The sequence below is a fragment of the Dasypus novemcinctus genome, chromosome 9 (genome assembly GCF_030445035.2).
Source record: "Dasypus novemcinctus isolate mDasNov1 chromosome 9, mDasNov1.1.hap2, whole genome shotgun sequence".
NCBI lineage: Eukaryota > Metazoa > Chordata > Mammalia > Cingulata > Dasypodidae > Dasypus > Dasypus novemcinctus.
The window spans coordinates 49,698,070-49,717,274 of NC_080681.1; the positions used below are offsets into that span (position 1 = coordinate 49,698,070).

Here is a 19,205-nt window from a genome sequence, read left to right on the forward strand (position 1 = left end):
AATGAATTTTTTAAAAGATATAGCTCTATAGTGTCTACATGAGACTCACTTTAGAACCAAAGACACAAATAGTTTGAAAATGAAAGGAGGGAAAACAATATTCCATGCAAACAGTAACCAGAAGAGGGCTGAGATGAATACACAAATATCAAAGAATATATTGATAAAAGAATTAATCCATTAGGAAGATATAACAATTATAAACATATATACATCTAACGCCAGAGCTCCAAAATACATTAACAAAAAGCTGACAAAATAAATGGAGAAATAGACAGTTCTCTAATGAGAGGAGGTGACTTCAATACCTCACTTTCAATAACAGAATATTATGACAAAACATCAGTAAGGATATAGGGGACATGAACAACATTATAACCCAATTAGACATTACATACATATATAAGCACTCTATCCAGGAACAGCAGAATATATGTTCTTCCAAAGGGAATTTGGAATATTCTCCAGGATAGGCCATATGATGAGCCACAAAAACTTAATAAATCAAAATTATCTCAATGAAATTTTTATTGTTTCTGTTTTTATTCTTTTTTATCTCAATAAATTTTAAAAGATTGAAATCATATAAATTATCTTCTCTCACCACAATGGAATAAAACTAGAAATCAGTAACAGTAGGAAAACTGGAAAATTCACGAATATGTGGAAATTAAACAATGCACCCCTAAACAAGGAATAGGTCGAAGAAGAAATTCCGAGGGAAACTAGAAAATATTTTAAGACAAATCAAGATGAAAATCCAGCATAACCAAAACTTATAGATGAAATGAAGACAGTGCTAGAGGGAAATTTATAGCTGTAAATATCCACATTTAAAAAAAAAAAAAAGATATCAAATATTAACCTAACTTTACCACTATGGAACTAGAAAAATAAAAACAAAACAAAATTAGTAAAAGGAAGGATATAATAAAGAGTAGAGCTGAGTTAAATGAAGTAGAGAAGAGAAAAACAATAGAGAAACATTAATGAAACCAAAATTGGTTCTTTGAAAAGATCGACAAAATGGAAAAACCTTTAGTTAAACACAGCACAGAAAAAAGAGAAAAGATTCAAATTACTAAAATCCGAAATGAAAGTTGGGATATTTCTACTGATCTTACAGAAATAAAGAGGTTCATAAAATACTATGGGCAATGTACACCAACAAATTAGATAACCTAGTTGAATTGAAACTTCCTAGAAACATACAAGCCTAACTGAAGCCTAACTGAAGCAAAAATAGAAAACATGATCAGTAATCAAAATCTCTCAACGAAACAACAACAACAAAACCTAAGAACCACGTGGTTTCACTGGTGAATTCTACCAGTCAAAGAAGAATTAACACCAATCCTTTTATTTAAAAAACAAAATGGAAAGGACACTCTCTAGCTCATTCCATGAGGCTGGCATTATCCTGACACCGAAGCCAAAGACATCATATGAAAAAAAAACAAAAAACAAAAAACTACACACCAATATCATTATTGAATATAGATGCAAAAATCCTCAAAAAAAAGAAAAAAATACTAGCCTGCTGAGTGTTAAAGCATATTAAAAGGATTAAATATCATGATCACTTGGGATTTATCCAGGAATGCAATGGTGGTTCAACGCATGAAAATCAATCAAGGAATGCCACCCCTTGATCATCTCAAATGATGCAGAAAAAAGCATTAGATAAAAATCCAACACCATTCATGGTAAAAAAAATACTCAATAAACTAGGAATAGAATGGAACTTCCTCAACATAATAAAGAGCACATATGGAAAACCCACTGTTAACATCATATTCAATGGTCAAAGACTGAAAACTTTCTCTCTAAGATCAGGAAGAAGATAAGGATGCTAGCCTTTGTCACTTCTTTTCAACATTGCATTGGAAGTTCTACCCAGAGCAATTAGTAAAGAAAAAAAATAAAAGTCATCAAAATTGGAAAGGAAGAAACAAAACTATATTTACAGATGACATGATCTTATATATAGAAAGTCCTAAAGAATCCACGCACACACAAAAAAACCATTAGTCCTAATGAACAAATTAGGCAAATTTGTGGGATATAATATCAACACTCAAAACTAGTTGTATTTCTATACACAAGCAATTAACAGTCCAAAATAGAAACTAAGAAATTAATTCTATTTAACCAGCATCAAAAAGATTAGACTACTTAGAAATAAATTTAACCCAGGAGTTAAACTGAAACCTATAAGAATTGTACATTGAAAACTATAAGAATTGTTTTTAAAAAATTAAAGACCTAAATAAACGGAAAGACATCCTGTGATAGTAGTTTGGAAGTTTAATACTGTTAATACTCCCAAAAATAATTTACAGATTCAATGTAATCTCTATAAAAATCCCAAAAGCATTTTTGAATTAGTGGAAAAGCTGATGATCAAATTCATAAAGAGGGAAACGGACTTTGGCCCAGTGGTTAGGGCGTCCGTCTACCACATGGGAGGTCCGTGGTTCAAGCCCCGGGCCTCCTTGACCCGTGTGGAGCTGGCCCATGCGCAGTGCTGATGCGCGCAAGGAGTGCCCTGCCACACAGGGGTGTCCCCCGCATAGGGGAGCCCCACGCACAAGGAGTGCGCCCGTAAGGAGAGCCACCCAGCGCGAAGGAAAGTGCAGCCTGCCCAGGAATGGCGCCACCCACACTTCCCGTGCCTCTGACGACAACAGAAGCGGACAAAGAAACAAGACGCAGCAAAAAGACACAGAAAACAGACAACCGGAAGAGGGGAGGGGAATTAAATAAATAAATTTTTTTAAAAAATTTCATAAAGAATCGCAAGGCATCCCACATAACAAAACAATCTCAAAAAAGAAGAAAAGAGTAGGAGGAGTCACACATCTCAATTTCAAAACTTACTGCAAAGCTAAGTTGTCAAAACAGTGTGGCATTGGCATAAAGACAGGCATATAGATCAAAGGACTAGAAGTGAAAGTGCAGAAATAAACCCCTACATATATCATCAATTTATTTTCAACAAGGATGATTTTCCCCCACTCAATGGGAAAAGAATAACCCCATCAATAAATGGTGCTGGGCCAACTGTGTATCCACATGCAAAATACTGAAGTTTGAATCTTATCTCACACCATATTCAAAAATTAACTCGAAATTGATCAGAAACATAAAATAAGAGCTAAAACCATAAAATTCAGAAAAACACATAGGTTGCAAATCTCCGTGGCCTCATATTTGGCAATGATTTCTTAGATATATCTAAGAGCACAAGCAACAAAAGAAGAAATAAATCGGACTTCATAAAAATTAAAATCTTTTGTACATAATTGGACACAATAAAGAAAGCAAAAATAATCCACAGAAGAACAGGAAAAATATTTGAAAAGTATATATCTAATAAGAGCCTAGTATCCAGTGTGTATAAAGTACTCCAACTCAAAAGACAAGCAACCCAATTTAAAAATTGGGCAAAAGACTTTTCTTCAGAGAAGATATACAAATGACCAACAAGCACACAAAAAATGCTCAACATCATTAATCATTAAGGAAATGCAAATCAGAGCCACAATGAGATACTTCACACACACTAGGAAAGCTATAAGTTTTAAAAACAGAAAATAAGTGTTGACAAGTATTTGAAGAAAGCAGAATCTTTGTGCATTGCTGATGGGAATATAAAATGATTCAACTGCTGTGGAAAACACTTTGGCAGTTCCTCAAAAAGTTAAATATGGAATTACCATATGATTCAGCAACTTTACTCTTAGGAATACACCCCAAAGAATTAAAAACAGGTGTTCAGATAAAAACTTGTGCACAGATGTTCTAAGTTGTACTATTCCCAATAGCCAAGAGGTGAAAACAACCTGAATGTCCATCAGTGGATGAATGGAAAAACAAATTGTGGCATATCCATACAATGAAATATTTTTAGCCATAAAAGTGAATAAAATCCTGACACATGCTTCAACATGATTTAACTATGAAAAAAAATATGCTAAATAAAAAAAGATAGACACAAAAGGCCACATATTATAAGATTCCATTTGTAAGAAGTATCAAGAATAGAAAAAGCCATAGCGACAGAATGAAAATGAGTGGTTAGCAGGGACTGAAGATAGAAGGGTGAATGGGGAGTATCTTCTTAATGTGCACAGACCTTCCTTTTTGGATGATGAAATTGTTCTAGAACTAAATAGTGGTGATGGTTACACAATATTGCGAATGTACTAAATGTCACTGAATTTACAGTTTAAATTGGTTACATTGGTAAGTGTCATGGTTAAGTGCGTTTTATTGCAATAAAAGTATCAAAATCAGTCCTCTCCTATATACTTGCATAGCAAATTAGAAAAGAAAATAATAAAAAGATTCTTTTTAGCATAGTTACAAAAATTTTTTAATCCTAGGAAAAATATGGAGCAATGCACTGTTGTGAAGAAAACTACAAAATTATTATTAATCAAAAGATGCTTTGGATTACAAAAGAGAGATCATGATCATGAAAGGGAATATTCTCTATAATGTAACTGATAAATGGAACAGGAATCTAAATAAAATGTGAAAAGGACAGTCGTACAGAAAATTAAAGGTAGATCAATACTGGAATACAGTCCAGAAACAGATCCATGAATGTGCAAGTATTTCATATACAAAAAGGCAGGAATTTAAAATAGTTGTAGAAAGATCATTCTATAAAAATTTTGGGTCAGCCAACTATTCAAAAGAAAATTAGATTATTAAATCACAAATTAAACAAAAAATATACCCTATATGTATGTATTAAAAGCATAAATGTAGTAAAATGAAAGGGTAAAAGCGCTAGAAGAAAATAAAGATCAATATTGACATAATTATCTTAGCCTGAGAAAAGTATGTTTAAACATGAAATTAAAGTAGTAACTACCAAAGAAATTATTAATTCACTACTTTTTCAAGTAAAATATATAAAACTAAATTAAAATCCAAGCACCACATCTGGAAATACCATTGTTTTTAGAGCAATTGATTTTATATTTACATATACTTGAATTATATGCTATTATTCAAAAAGTTCTTGAAAATAATATTTTGGGGTTTTTGGTTTTTTTGGAGTCGAGGCTCGGTTTTTTTCTTTATTTTTAAAGAAGCTTTATATGACATAAAAGTTACATAGAAAATATTGGGTATTTAGAGGGGAGCTACCATGGCAGGTGATAGGAATGATGACCAGGATGTTCTAGCAGAGAGGGAGGAATTGACAACACAGGGGAGAGAGAAGAGAATTTCAGGAACAGAGTCCCTAATTGGCAAGAGTAGTTGGGATTCAGAGAACAGGTGGAGAGAGTTGGTCTCAGATGAGAGCAGGGCTAATCCACCCTTTAAAAAGGGCGGAAGGCAACAGTGGGTAGGCCTGAGGGGGAGAAGATGCCATGTTCTGATTTCTCTATCATCATCTTCATTTTACAGATGTGAAAACTGAGGCTCATATTTGTCTAGTTTTTTGTCCAAGGTCCTGGCCAGCTAACAAGGGTTCCTCTATTATAAGGTGTAAAGAATAGGGTGATACATGGGAAAACTACAAATACTGTAACTTATAGCATATGGTTAACAGTAATACTGTAATTTTTATAGCAAAGGCAAAGTGCATACTACATCAATGCTAAAGGTCAAAAATAAAAAGAATATGGGATTTAGTTTCTTGAGATGTATATATGATCAAGCCTTTTTTTTTCACTTTCTTCATTTACAATGAGACATTGGTCATGTCATTTAACAATCTGCTCATTTATTCGTCTTTCAGAAGACTAGAGAAACAACTGAGTTTGATTTAAGGATTAAATCAGATAAATGCATCTGGACAGGATTTTTAAAGTAATGCTTCCATAATTTCTTAAGCTGCCTTTTGTCTGTTATTTTATCTTTTGAAGTTGAAATAAAGTTTTGAAAAGAAAAAAGAAAAATACCAATACCCACTCATTCATTAAAGGATTACTGTCTAATAAAAGAAAAATGTTTAACCATATTTCCTCATCAGACTGTAATTTTTAAATGCATAATACCTACTACTGAAGAGTGTATGGAGAAAAGGCAGAATCTGTCTGGAAACCTTAAAATTATAACCACCTTTTGATTTAGAACTTCTGCTTTAGAATTCTTTCCTAAAAAAAGAGAAGGACAAGTTCACAGAGATTTAAAATACAGTAATCTTTAAAATATCAAACTGGAAATATTATCTATATGTATAGTCATTTAATATTGATTCTAAATTATTTTAAATTGCTGGGGTGATATACTATATATCCATGACAAAGATATTTAATAGTATTATTAAAATGGGAAATATACAATAATATACATCCTAGTTTATAAAGATAAAAAATACTCTTTCCCAATCCAATGTTATATGCATATAAATATGTACATATATATGCAGAATAATGACAAAATATGTAAATACATGTATGTATGCTCAAAGTATATCAAGTCAAAAATCAGAATGTGCACTATATAAATAGTGTGATTAAAAGAATGTACCCAGAATGCTAATAGTGGTTATCTCTAGATAGTGGGATTTGGAAGAATTTTTAAATTTTGTAGTATATTGGAATTTTTTTTTACAATGAAAGTTATGGTTAAAGAAAACATGTTCTTTTTTTTTTTTAATTACATTAAAAAAAATATGAGGTCCCATTCAACCCCACCGCCCCCGCCCCCCACTCCCCCCACAGCAACACTCTCTCCCCTCATCATGACACATCCATTGCACCTGGTAAGTTCATCTCTGAGCATCACTGCACCCATGTTCTTTTATGTAACTTTAGAGAATATAATACTTGAAATTTAATATTCCCCAATAAGGAGAGACCCATAGAAATAAAGGATGGTCTCTCCAACATAGTGCCTAACACGAAAAGGGCCTCTCTTCACCCTCACACAGCCATTTTATTGCACTGCCATCGCCTTGTCCCTGCTCCTCTCTGAACCTCCCGCCACATTCTGTCTTTCTGTAATTCATGTGGTTTTTATGTTCCTTTCTGTTTTCTAGTCCCCTACCATGAACTTAAATTTAAGAAGCAAAATAGGGGAAAATAGAACAGCAGCCACTGCTCCTACTGCTACAGAATGTTATTATTAATATGTGGTAATAAACCTTCAGGACCAGCAATTCTTGTACTATTACTAAGTAATTAATCCCCTTCCCTGCTCCCAGGCAGGGCCAGAAAAATACAAAAAGTTTCATCTATCCCCACATTAAAAGTGGAAAGAGAAAGGAAAGAGGATGAGGTTGGAGAAGAGTGCAAATATCTCGGATAAGATGACGGGGCCAGAAAGTATGATTCTTAGCATTTGCATGAGGATATTTTCCCAAGTCTTGTCGCTGACTCTATCCTTTATTCTCCACCAGGACAGACATCAGCCTTTTGCTCAGCAAATGTCTGCTGAAATAATAAATCAATAAGTAAATGAAAGCTTAAATGATTTTTTTTATTTTCTTCATTTCTATTATTAACGTTCACATTGATTCGATTGCTTTCCTTTATTTTCAGTCCTTTCTAGCTTTCTTAACCTAAAATCTCATGAAAAGTTAGTGGCTTTTGTAATGTTTCATTTTACCAATAAACATTTATTTCTCTGTGAATTCGGATTCACTTTCCCTATCATAATAAAAAAATAAGTGTTAAATAACTAATTTGAATTCTTATATTTTATTATCTGATTTAATTTTCCTACTCTGCATGTTTCATTAACTGGAAAATTTTCTAGCTTTTAATACTTAATTTCTTACAACCAGCTGTATTCTTACGTTCCTAAAGCCTATCCCAAATACTAAAGAGTTTCTTATTTAGACATTTCCTCAGCTCTAGGAATTATGTAATTATCACCTATTTTCTCCTTGGTTTTTACAATTTACATTGTTTTGAATTGTTATTATTCCCAGTTTCTTTCTAAATGATAAACCATTGAAACTTCACCTTTTATCAGTAATAAAAAAATACCCTCATCCATATACACTCATAACAGAATACCTGGATCATCACATTTCAATTTCCTACACAAGTCCACTTTTTTTCATTCTCTGTAAGTACTCTTGCTTAAGGCTATAGATATTGTGAACATTTAGTTCATGGTGATTATTATTCCAGCACCTAGAGCAGTTGCCTGGCACATAGTAGAGATTTAATAAATACTTGTTACATAAAAGTACAAATAATTACTTGTGAATCACAAAATCAGAAGTGATATCTCCCTCTCACAGCACTCTTTTTCATTTAATAACTATCTAATGCTTTTGGTTATCTCATAGACCAAAGTAGTGGCTAGCAATTAACTATAACATTATTACTTAATAGTAACAGCAAAAATAATAAATAATCTAATCACAATAGTATAATAACTAAAGCATATGGTACTCACTAAGACAGGCACTATTTTATTTGCTTTATATATATTAATGTATTTGATCTTCATAACAACTCTGTGAAGTGGGTACTATTTCTGACTTATTTTTCCAACTACATTAAAAGCTCTTTAAGGAAAGAGCTCTATCTTTTACTCACAATTCTGAGCATCGTGCCTTACACCAATATTTTTAACTTGATGACAAGTGTTTATAAATTATTCCATAAATCTAAAATATAAATTAGAATATTCTAATTATTATTTGAATAAGATGCAAGGAGTAGCAGGCAACATCTTTACTTTGATGAGACAGGGAAGTAAAGAACAATAATCTGAAACTTCAAGTGAAAATGTCCCAGGAATTTTTTTGAAGCTGTGAGCTCCCATTCTCCCTTTCCACAACAACCAACCCTTCCTAATGGAGAAGAAATGGAAAACATCTGAACTATGCATAGATTATTTTTCATTGGAATGGTGGGTGGCAATCATAGCAATCAACTTTTTGAGTATTTTTCAATGGTACATTTACTACGTGCCAGTTACTCATGAGATATTAGGGAGGTGAAATCATTTTATCTGAAAGTACCTCTGAGTTAGTACTATCATGAGAATTGTTCACAGAGGTGCAAAATTGAGTAAGAGTAATTCCAAGACCACAGCTAGGAGGTGGTGTGGCTGGGACTCATGCCCTCAGCCTGGACTCCAAACAACTTCCCAATACTAAAGGGAAAGCTTGATTTGCAGCAGTGCATAAGATACTAAAATAATCCCTTTTTAAATAAATGTCTCTGTCTCCTTCACCATCATAACAGAGCCACACTCCTTTTAGACATGCCACAGTCTGAAATTTGTTTGAGGATTAATAGCCACAATAGTGGCCACTTCTCTGTCAGATTAGCACCCTAACAGCCAGGACAGACAGAATGACAAATTTACACAAGCTTTGGAAGGTAGTACTTACAAAAAATCAAATGACAAATTTCTCTTATTGCATGTAGTCCCTATGAATACAAATAAATGACACTGATATACTAAACTAAATATGGTATAGTTATAAATGCTTTCCAAAGAAAATAGAAATGGAAAGCATTTTATATACCTCTCATAAGGATAAGTCAAAACAAAGTTAAAATCGGCAACATAGAAAAATTTGGGGCACATCAACATCTTAAATTGTTCTTCAAAAGTTTGGGGGCTTAATAAAGAGCCCAGTCACATTAAGTGAGAGGATTTTTATATCCATGAGATATATATAAATTTAATCCACATGTTCCTAATTTGTTTAAACTTAAATCATGCAACTAATGTTTTGTAAGTGCTTTCTCAGTGCCTATAATATCTTTGGGCCTTGTTATAAATCTCTTTCCTTAAAAACAGGAAGTCATGATTTGCCAAGAGTAAATGAACTTAAAATTGCAAATATTTCTGACCATTGTGCACATACAAAGCAACAGATTTTTGTGTAAATTCTCAAACTAGCAGTGTCTTTCCCTTAATTGATTGACTTTTTCTGGGCCAGTTTTATACCATGCACGTCCATGGAGGGAGATGCCATGATATCCAAATGAGTTAGATTTCAAAAGACTACACAATAGCATAAAATACTTCAAAAACCACACTATAAACCTGTGAGTAATATATCTTATATTTAGGTAATACATGAAAACTGGGCTTCTGGAAGATAGTCCTAAATTGGACTCTGCAAGAAATAGAATTTGTGAGAGAGAGCATTGTATACAGGAAGTTTACTGGGGAGTGTGGGGCAGTAATGGAAGCAGGATTGGACAGAAGGAATAGCTGGGTCACAGTGCAGTTGAAAGAAAGGCCTCAGCAGATCTCTTGGTAAGCTTGAAGTCTGGATTCAGCAATGTCACTAATGAGACATGGGGCCTGGTGCTTTTTATCCCCATAGTGAGCTGTCACTGGACACAAAATGTTCCCACCTTGGGAAGAAGGCATAACCATGGGTAAGACAGCCCTCTCTGGCTAAGGGAAATTTCCACAAGTATGACTCACCCAAAGAGGATCTGGATGGAGCTCCACTAAGAAGGTCTGAGTCTTATTAGCAAAGCAAATTGCTATATATATTTGCATGTTTGTGTGTGTATACATGCATGTGTGTATACACTCATCCAGCTGGTCAAGACTTGAGGTAAGCAAGTGCATTTCTCGACAAATTTCAACATTTATCATAGAGATTTTGTTTTATGACAAATGAACAAGCAATGTCTGCACGTTTTTACTAAAGGTAATTTTTTCTTCTTTTGTCCTGACATGACTCCCTCAAAGATCAAAACAAACAAACAAACAAAAACTCCCTCAAAGACAAAAACAAAACAAAACAAAACACATCTTGGGGAAAAAAAATGTGTGACTGTAGTGAAAAAAGAGCAATCCTAAAGATTATGGAGCAAAATGAATTCAGAAATATATTGCCTAATATTTTCCTTTGCTCTCAATATTTCCCACTCAATTTTTGGGCTATTAGTTTATTAATTCAACAAACACTGCTTAATGACCCACTGTTTGTTGAAAACAAAACACAAAGCAATAGCACAGAATGTAGCCCCAAGATTAACAGGGAAATTAGCATGAAAACAAATAACCATAATGCCATAACAATAAAATAATACAATCCTAGTTTTTCCAAGAAATTCCTCTGGAAGTTGACAAAATTCCTAAATGTTAACCTCAAATTCAAACTTTAGACTGCCCAGGACTCTCCAGGACTACTTCCAATGGAAGCATCTCTGAGCAGGAACTTTCCCTTTCAGACCTGTCCAATCCCAACCACAATGAAAACTTCGGGAAGTATTCTGGACGCCTATCCACAGGTCCTCACCTCATCAGCAAGGCGGCCCACAGTGCAAAGGGATGCAGTCAGCATTCATTCAGCAAATACTGACCGACCCCAACCAAGTGTCAGGCATTGTCTAGGAACTGAGGGTAGAGCAATTAACAAGGTCCCATTCTTCAGAGAGCTCAAGCTCTAGAGGCAGAAGCCAAACCACCACCCAGTTAACAAAGAAATGTATACTAGGTTAGCAGATGCTGCTAAGTGCTATGAAGAGAAATAAAGCCAAGAAAGGGTAGCGAGGGGAAGAGAGGGCTATTTTTAAAGACAGCCTAGATAGAAGGCCTTGCTGAGCAGGTGATATTTGCATGTTCCAGGCAAGAGAATGCCAAGGCTCAGGGTCAAGAATATGCTCCCAAATCTCCCAGAAAGTTGCCTTTGCCAGCCTACTATCATGGACCCCATGCCACCGACTCCAGGCCCACCCAAATATGGAAGCAACCTAAACTGCCAAAATTTAATCTATAGAAATAAATCTCTATAATATGCCTTTTCTTCTGGGTAAAAATTTTGTATTGTATATTTTTTAATTATTTAAGAATTTCTTATAAGTGGAACCCACATGTCATCATGTCCTTTAACCAAACAGCATCATTTCTGCTTACCTATTCCAAAGGTACACTCCCACTTCACAAAGGAAACAAGATAAAACAATTATGACAATATTGCTTCTAAAATTAACAACAATCCAAGAATAAGCCAAAAACTCTACTTTACATAATCTGGCTAAAATTCCAAAGGGTCCATATTCTTTTATTTGAAAAGGCAACCCATTATCTTATGTGATCAGATCTAATGATGGATTAGTTAATTATTAGTTTCAATTCAGGAAATAACTTAATTATGAATATATAAACATGTTCACATTCATGTATGTATATGTTTAAAGTTTTCCATATGTTCTTTTAACTTAAAACAAAATACACACCCATACCCCATCCCTGTGATGTTGAGTCAAGCACACAAAACACACACCCAGCTTTCTGTTACATTGTTCTTAACTATAATGATGAAGAACAGCCTTTCAAAGAATACAACCTTCACTAATAGTCAAAATGTTCTATGATGTCATATTGATCCATCATTTGCTATTAGCTCTCCAACATCAGGTGAGTATAATGTCAACTTTAGTAATTTCAGCCAAAGTTCAATTAGTCATCAAGTTCTTTTGATTCTTCATCCAAAAAACATCTTAGTGAGTAAATGTTGTTTAACTACACTAGAAATACAGCAAAAGAGTTAAAATCTTAGGAAATATCAAATTCAAACTCTACACATACAAGAGAACACACAAATTCTTGGGTAAACTCACCTACATAAGAATTCATTTTGCCCTTTGTATAATTTATACATCTTTTCCCAATTCAGAAATGATCCTCTATTTCTGAAGAAAAGGTAAAATAAATGTATGCCCTTTTAGTAAAAGAGAGTTTAAGTTTAACACAGCCATAAGTCTGAAATTGCTGATTTAGGGGACAGATTTCAAAATTTCATTTGGATTTCTTATTTGCTTAACTCTTACCTATAAAACTCAGAATCCACATTCTGGTCAATCATTTCCAATCTCTTGACATTCATACCACTTAAGTTACAGTCAACCAGTCAACAAGTATTTATTGCTCTGCCAAACTGATGAAATACGCATAGCAATAATAATAAATTCCTTTTACAGTTGCATATTCTGGAACATTAAAAAAATAACATTACCCATATAAAGGCACAAGCAAAGAGTATCAAGAAATTGTTATTTGAAATTGCTGGTAAATATATTTCCTCCCCCCCCCCCACAATAAAAAAAATCCAAAGAATGCCTTCAAGATTTGTTTATTAAAGAAAAGTGATTCACCTACTAAATACGTAACTGTTGTTTGACACTCAAAGATTGTTTGGAATTAATTTCTTGCTAAATGGAATTGTAAGCTAGTAAGTACCTTTTGTACTTTTCTATACTTTCCAGTTAGTATTACAATTTTAAATGAATTTATATGAATTAACCATGTTTAAAACTTCAAAATCCAGATATTGCAAAAAATTTACAGTCATAAACAAGATATATTTTACACTAATATTTTGACTGGATTATATTTGTAAATCTCCTTTTTTGAAAAGACATGTTTTTCCGCTTTGAGAAAATAAAAACACATTAAAAAAAAAAAGATTTCCAACAAGTATCATGATCATCTTAACTTTGTACTGGTAAAAACTCATTTGGCAAAACTAAGAAACTATCCTCTTTGTCAGCAGCTACATATTTAAGCAGTTTTAGAAATTATGACACCACTGATAAGGGTTGATACAAGACACACTCTCAAGCATAGACATCGTCGTTACCTTACTTAGTTCCTCTGTTTAGCATATGAACCTGTACCTCTGTTCAACTTTGAGGCTTGAAAATGACAGTGAATACAGGTCAAAAAGTGTTTATAGACACTCATTTAAATTACAAATCCAGTTCAAGTATACCAACCATTGAGAAAAGACACATGTTGTAAAGGAGGCATTGACCTGGAAGCTGACACCATTATAGCACATTTTTTAAAAAAATAGAAGCTTGATTTCAGGTGGGCAGGACTATGATGGCTGTCATTAATATCTGTGCAATTCCCCCTGGGCATTTAAGCAAAAGGGGATAAGGTTTCAACTGAGGTAGTAGAGTTGGGTGTTATTTTGGTATTCTCAAGGCTGAGTTTTTTACTAAGGTTCAATTCAGATTTACCTGATGACCTTAACTTAATCCCCGAAGCATAAATAGTGCTTGAAATACTCAAAATATCAATCCATCAAGGAGCAGCTATTGTGCACTTACTAGCCATCTAACCCAGAGAGAAATTTCAAACTGAAAATAAGCATTTTAGAAGTATGGATGAATCTGTGTTACAAGATGTATCAATAATATATAGTTAAATAGAAGGTAGCCATAGAAATTGTTTCATTAAAATGAAACTGTTTCCATTAGGAAATATGTTCAGAATATGAATTAAATTGTATTATCTATTCTAACAGTAAAGGAACCCAAAAATTCAGGAAAGGAAATTAGAGAAAAACATAAATTCAACATATCCATGGCAACGGTATGAAATTTTGCCACCTTTCACAGTGTTATAGTATTAAGTCTACCACTCATATTTCTCAAAGCCAAAAGTCAGAACTAAACCGAATTTTAAAGGTGTCTCAGAAGAAATAAAAATCTAAAGTTCGAGTAATCACATCAATTATCCATATTAGCTACCTCTCATTTCCTTCATTATTTTATCATTTAAAGTATTCTTCAGAGCTATGATTTTCACTAAGAAATTTTCTTTAAACATTTTCAGCCCTCTCTTTTTCCATTTTCCCTTTCCAATCTCCAAAATAATTTCAAATGTACTCAAACTCACTACTCTATATTTTGAAAAACTACTTTATTTCAAACTGTAACTACAAAAAAGAATACCCTTTGTCAAGTGGCGTAAATTAAACTGCTCAAAAATGAACATTGAAGTGGTTCCAAGAGTTGTTAGAACTGGTACTCTCTTATTCAGATTCAAAGCACTCTACTACAAGCGCAGATCAGACCCTTGCTTGGTTTCACCTAAGGCCTCCTAAATTGACAACAAGCAGGTGCCAAAATGCTGAATTGCCAATGACAGACTGTCATTGGCAATGACAGACTCCTTACTTGGGTACTGATGACTTTACAAACTCAGAAACAACACGAAAAATTATTTAAATGATTTAACAAGTCAAGAAGATTAATTCAAATTGCTCGGCAATAATGTAAAGAAACATAAATATTGCTCCTAACATAAACATAAATAGTACTCCTTTTGTAAAATAAAATTGACTCAACCATAGAATCTGTCTTCATCAGCAGCATTCACACATTTTTATGTTCATCAAAATCACCTAGATTGTTTACTAAAACTCCACTGACAGAGTCTTAAGACAATGGACCGTTAGGAGTCTAGGAAAAGTGCACTGGTAACAAGCACTTTCATTCTACCATGCAAGGTAGATACCTTGTTGTCATCATGACCTGTGTCTCACCTCTCCCTTTGTATCACCTGTATCACTAGCTCTGGATATGAGGTAATTTACCCCATTATCACACAAAAAGGAATATTTTTAAAATCTTTGCTGTCACTAGATCCCTACAGAAGGTTTTTTTTTCCTCTTACATGACATTCTGGCACTCCCTTCATCACAAAGTAAAATGTTGGAAAGAGTTAAGGTCATATTTACCAATCATAAGTATTCTTTTTTATCTTCTACCTGGAAGGTAATATGAATGACTGGTTTATTGCTAATTCCTTTACTTTACTCTCCATTGCCAAATAAAAACACCAAGCTGTCACATATGGTTTAAAAAATAAAATAACAGAAGAAAATTTTGATAAAGGAACTTTGAAAATAAATAACAAAGTACGTTAGCATGCAATCACTTTCCACCCCTATTTGCTCCAGGTTCTGAACCAGATTTCCTGGCTCTCCTGCAAATCATATCTCCTGCTGCACTATCTCCCAGGGTTAGTGAACTAGTGATTTCTTTATCTGAACTATCCATACTAAAATCTCAATCCAACACTTCTTTTGCAAACTGAGAAGTGGTCATTCCATGTTCAGAAGAACCAGAGAGCTAATATGCCTCTTCTACAAACTAAAAATTTGCATCACTTTCTACCAAGACTTACCATAGCATCAGTGTTGTATTATGGCTGGTCTTCCTTCACAGTTGAGACACTAATCTTAATCCTTTGTTAAAAATATGTTACTTCTACTACAATGAATTCATACTGCACTGAAAGCAGGTAACATTATGGTTAGAATTGTTTAGCAACGTATTTAATTCAGTTCAGGGTTTCTGAGAAAATAACCATGTATGTCGTCATTAAAAGCTTGATTCTAAACTAGAGCAGAGTGCTGAACTAGGTTTTGAGGAGAGGTACACTGACTCATTTAAATGACTGACCAGCATTACCCACCAAATCTAAAAACTTTGCAAAAGAAAATAAACCTTGTAGTGAAATGGATAAAATGAAGAAAGCAGAAATTTGGTCAAAACAGTAGGCTCTTACCAGAAATGGACTCCAGCAAATACAGGAGACACACATTATAGCCAGCAGCTGGATGACCATTTCGAAATGATGAGACCTCCCTTGCCTGTGCTGCTGACTTTTAAATTTAACTCTTAAAAGTGTAATTCCTGTGATGGCATTGCACAAGAATGAAACACCAAGGGCTAGGAGCCCCAGAAAAGAGAAAAGTAGAAGATAAAATCTGTCTTCCCAGTCTTCGATGTGTTCTGTTTTGTAGAAACACCAGGTCCTCGACGCTTGAATTTGATAGTCTCGAAGCCCAAGAATGGGCAGTAAAGCTATAAAAATAGCCAACAAGCACACGCCACTCAACATCATTTTTGCGTGTTTGGATGTAATTTTCGTAGAATGAAATATCGGTTTGGTGATTCCAATACATCGCTCAATGGCCATCACACTGCCTAGAAAAAGTGGGCACAGACCAGAGAATACCATGCAGATACCAAAAATACTGCAAAGGATATTTGATTGGTCAAAGCGAATCCAGTCTTTATCAGAAGCATATACAAATACTGCTATAGCTCCATTGATAAGATGCCCAAAGAAGTCTGTGATTACCAGGCCACTAGCCAAAAGCAGAAAGGAGGCCTTGGATTTCTGTCTAAATCTCTGATATGCCTTCATGAGAATAGCAATAGCAAGGCTGTTTGATAAGATTCCCACTGTCATGAAGATTATTGAAAAAAACACTGAAAGCCGGTTTTCCGTCTGGCAGGTTGTGTTTGAAAGGACCCCAGCTGCAGGAGACAGTGGCTGTTTGGAATTGTTCATGGACATTGTTGTGGAGATTAAAGCTGGTCCCTCAAGTCATCTCCCTCTCAAAAGAGCACAGCCTTGCAATCCAGACATCTGCAGCATAAAGAAAGAGGAATTATGAACACCGAGTAACTGCCCGTCATCAGACGTTTAAGAGTCAAGGGCCACAGCACCGCGTGGTGGGAATGGGATTTATCTGACCTATCATAAGAAAGGTTGCATCATTTTCAAAGCAGCACACCTCTGCCTGCGGTTCCCCATTCCATTTTCAAGGTAACGAAGCTGCTAAAATTAAGATTTCTTGGTTAACCATTGCGGTCCACCTGAAAATGAGCACTCCCTAAGTGTCTTCTGCTGACACTTCGTGGATATGTTAAAGTTTTTAAGGTTTAGGAAATCATTAACAAGATTAGATTTAAACTCAAAGTTTTAAAAATCTTAATAGTCTATTTAAATAACTGGAGAACTTTCAAAAGTTTCTGCTTTCTCTTATGGACTTTATCCCAAACTGTAGATCATTCCTTCAATGAATTAAGGGAGTAAGAGTTTCCTTCAAAGGGGCGGGGAGGGAGGGGGGAGAATGAAGGGGACGGTATAGCAAGTTCACGGATGCTTAAATGGGGCTTTTGTGAATAAGTTTTTAAAATCTAAATCGAATAACAGCAAACCACGCACACTGATCCTAGAAGGGCAGAGTGACGAGTCTGTAGGAAGGTTTTCTGGTCTAGCTGCCACCTGTGCTGAGATCCTCCCCGGTTCGCGATGGGGAAGCGCAGACCGCGCTCCCTGGAGCCACATCTGCCCAGGTCTTGGTGACTAAGCTCAAGCTTCAGGGTAACAGCATCCAGCGTCAAGTTCTTATTTGGCGCCCTTTTCCCAGCGGGGAAAACCCTGAGTCACAAGCACTCGATACCCACGACCACAGTCACCCCGCCCCGAGCTAATTCGATTGGCGTTTCCCAAGCAGCTTTCCCGGAGGCCGAGAATGCCGGAGCCAGGCCTGCCTGGGGCCGGCCCCACCAGCACCGCCGGGCTGCGCGGAGGGCGGCCGCCGCGGCCAGCGCTTACTCACTGCTCGGTTTTCGCCCCTTCCTACCCCGCCGCCCCAAGCGCCTGCTTGCAACATCCTCCCCAAACTCCCTAACTGGTAGAAAGTTTCTGCGATTGCTCAAACGCCGGAGGGCTGTTTTTCTCCTCCCACCCTGGGGGGCGCCAAAGACCTGCGCCGGCCGGCAAAGGGACGCAAAGTGTCGCCTCGGGGAAGGAAGATCTCGCCGTTTGCCCTCTCCCTCCTCTGAGACCCTCCGCGACCCCATCCGCGCAGTTCGCAGTTGGAACGGTTATGCAGGGGACCCCCTTCTCCCCCAGCTAGCCTTCCCAGTTTGGGGTATCTGGTCCAAACTTGTTGCCAAGCAGACGCTAGGGTGACGTGACCCCCAGAAAGGCCGGCCGCAGCTGCCGCCGGGCGCCCTGGGGGTGGGGGTGAGGGGGGGGGGGGGTGGCTTAGTTTAAACTTTGGAGGATTAGACCGTCCAGAAGCCGGCGCGTGGGAATCCAGCCGCTGGAGGGACGGTGGTTACCTTGGCATCCCGGGCCGCCGGCGGGGCGCTCGCGGGAGCAGAAGAGCGCGCCCTTGGGTGCTCCATCCCGCGTGCGGCCGCCGCAGCGTACTCGGCTCGCCGCGCAGTGCTCCTGCCCCAGACCCGGGCGCGCGTCCCGCCGGGCGTCCCTCCACGCGCTCCCTCGGCATGGAAACCGCCGGGCGCGCCGAGCGCCTCTGCTTCCACTGCACCTAGCCGCGCTGGCAGCCTGGGCTGGAAGCAGAGCGCGGGTGACCTCCTCCCCTTCCTCTCTCTCCTCTCCGCCCCCTTTTTCCTAGAACCGAGAGCCGGACCAGAGGAGACCGAGACAGCGCTCTCGGATGCTGGGATCACCCCATCGGCAACAGAACTGCCTTCTCAGCCAGCTAGGGAAAAGTTTTGTTTTAAACTCGTTTGCAAGGGAAAGGGCTATTGCTGAGGCTGTAAGATAGGAGTTTTGGAAGCCGAGGAAAGCCGAAAAACAGCTGTTGGAAGCTTTGGACTGTAGTAGTTTGCGGACTGAACTCCTAAATCCAGTTGGAAAAGGATGGGGAAAAAAACAGATAGGAAGAGATTGTG

At 36.5% G+C, this 19,205-nt stretch overlaps 1 protein-coding gene across 1 annotated transcript in view; it reads right to left on the reverse strand.

The window, feature by feature from the left end:
* The window catches only part of PTGFR (prostaglandin F receptor), a 49,205-nt gene extending 30,371 nt beyond the window's left edge, over positions 1-18,834 (reverse strand). The window contains exons 1-2 of the mRNA XM_004472846.4: positions 18,627-18,834; positions 16,270-17,139 (exon numbers count right to left, since the gene is read on the reverse strand). Of these exons, the coding sequence (XP_004472903.1) occupies positions 16,270-17,067 (798 nt within the window). The 5' untranslated portion in view covers positions 17,068-17,139; positions 18,627-18,834. The remainder of the gene's footprint in view (positions 1-16,269; positions 17,140-18,626) is intronic.
* Between the last annotated feature and the right edge of the window lie 371 nt (positions 18,835-19,205).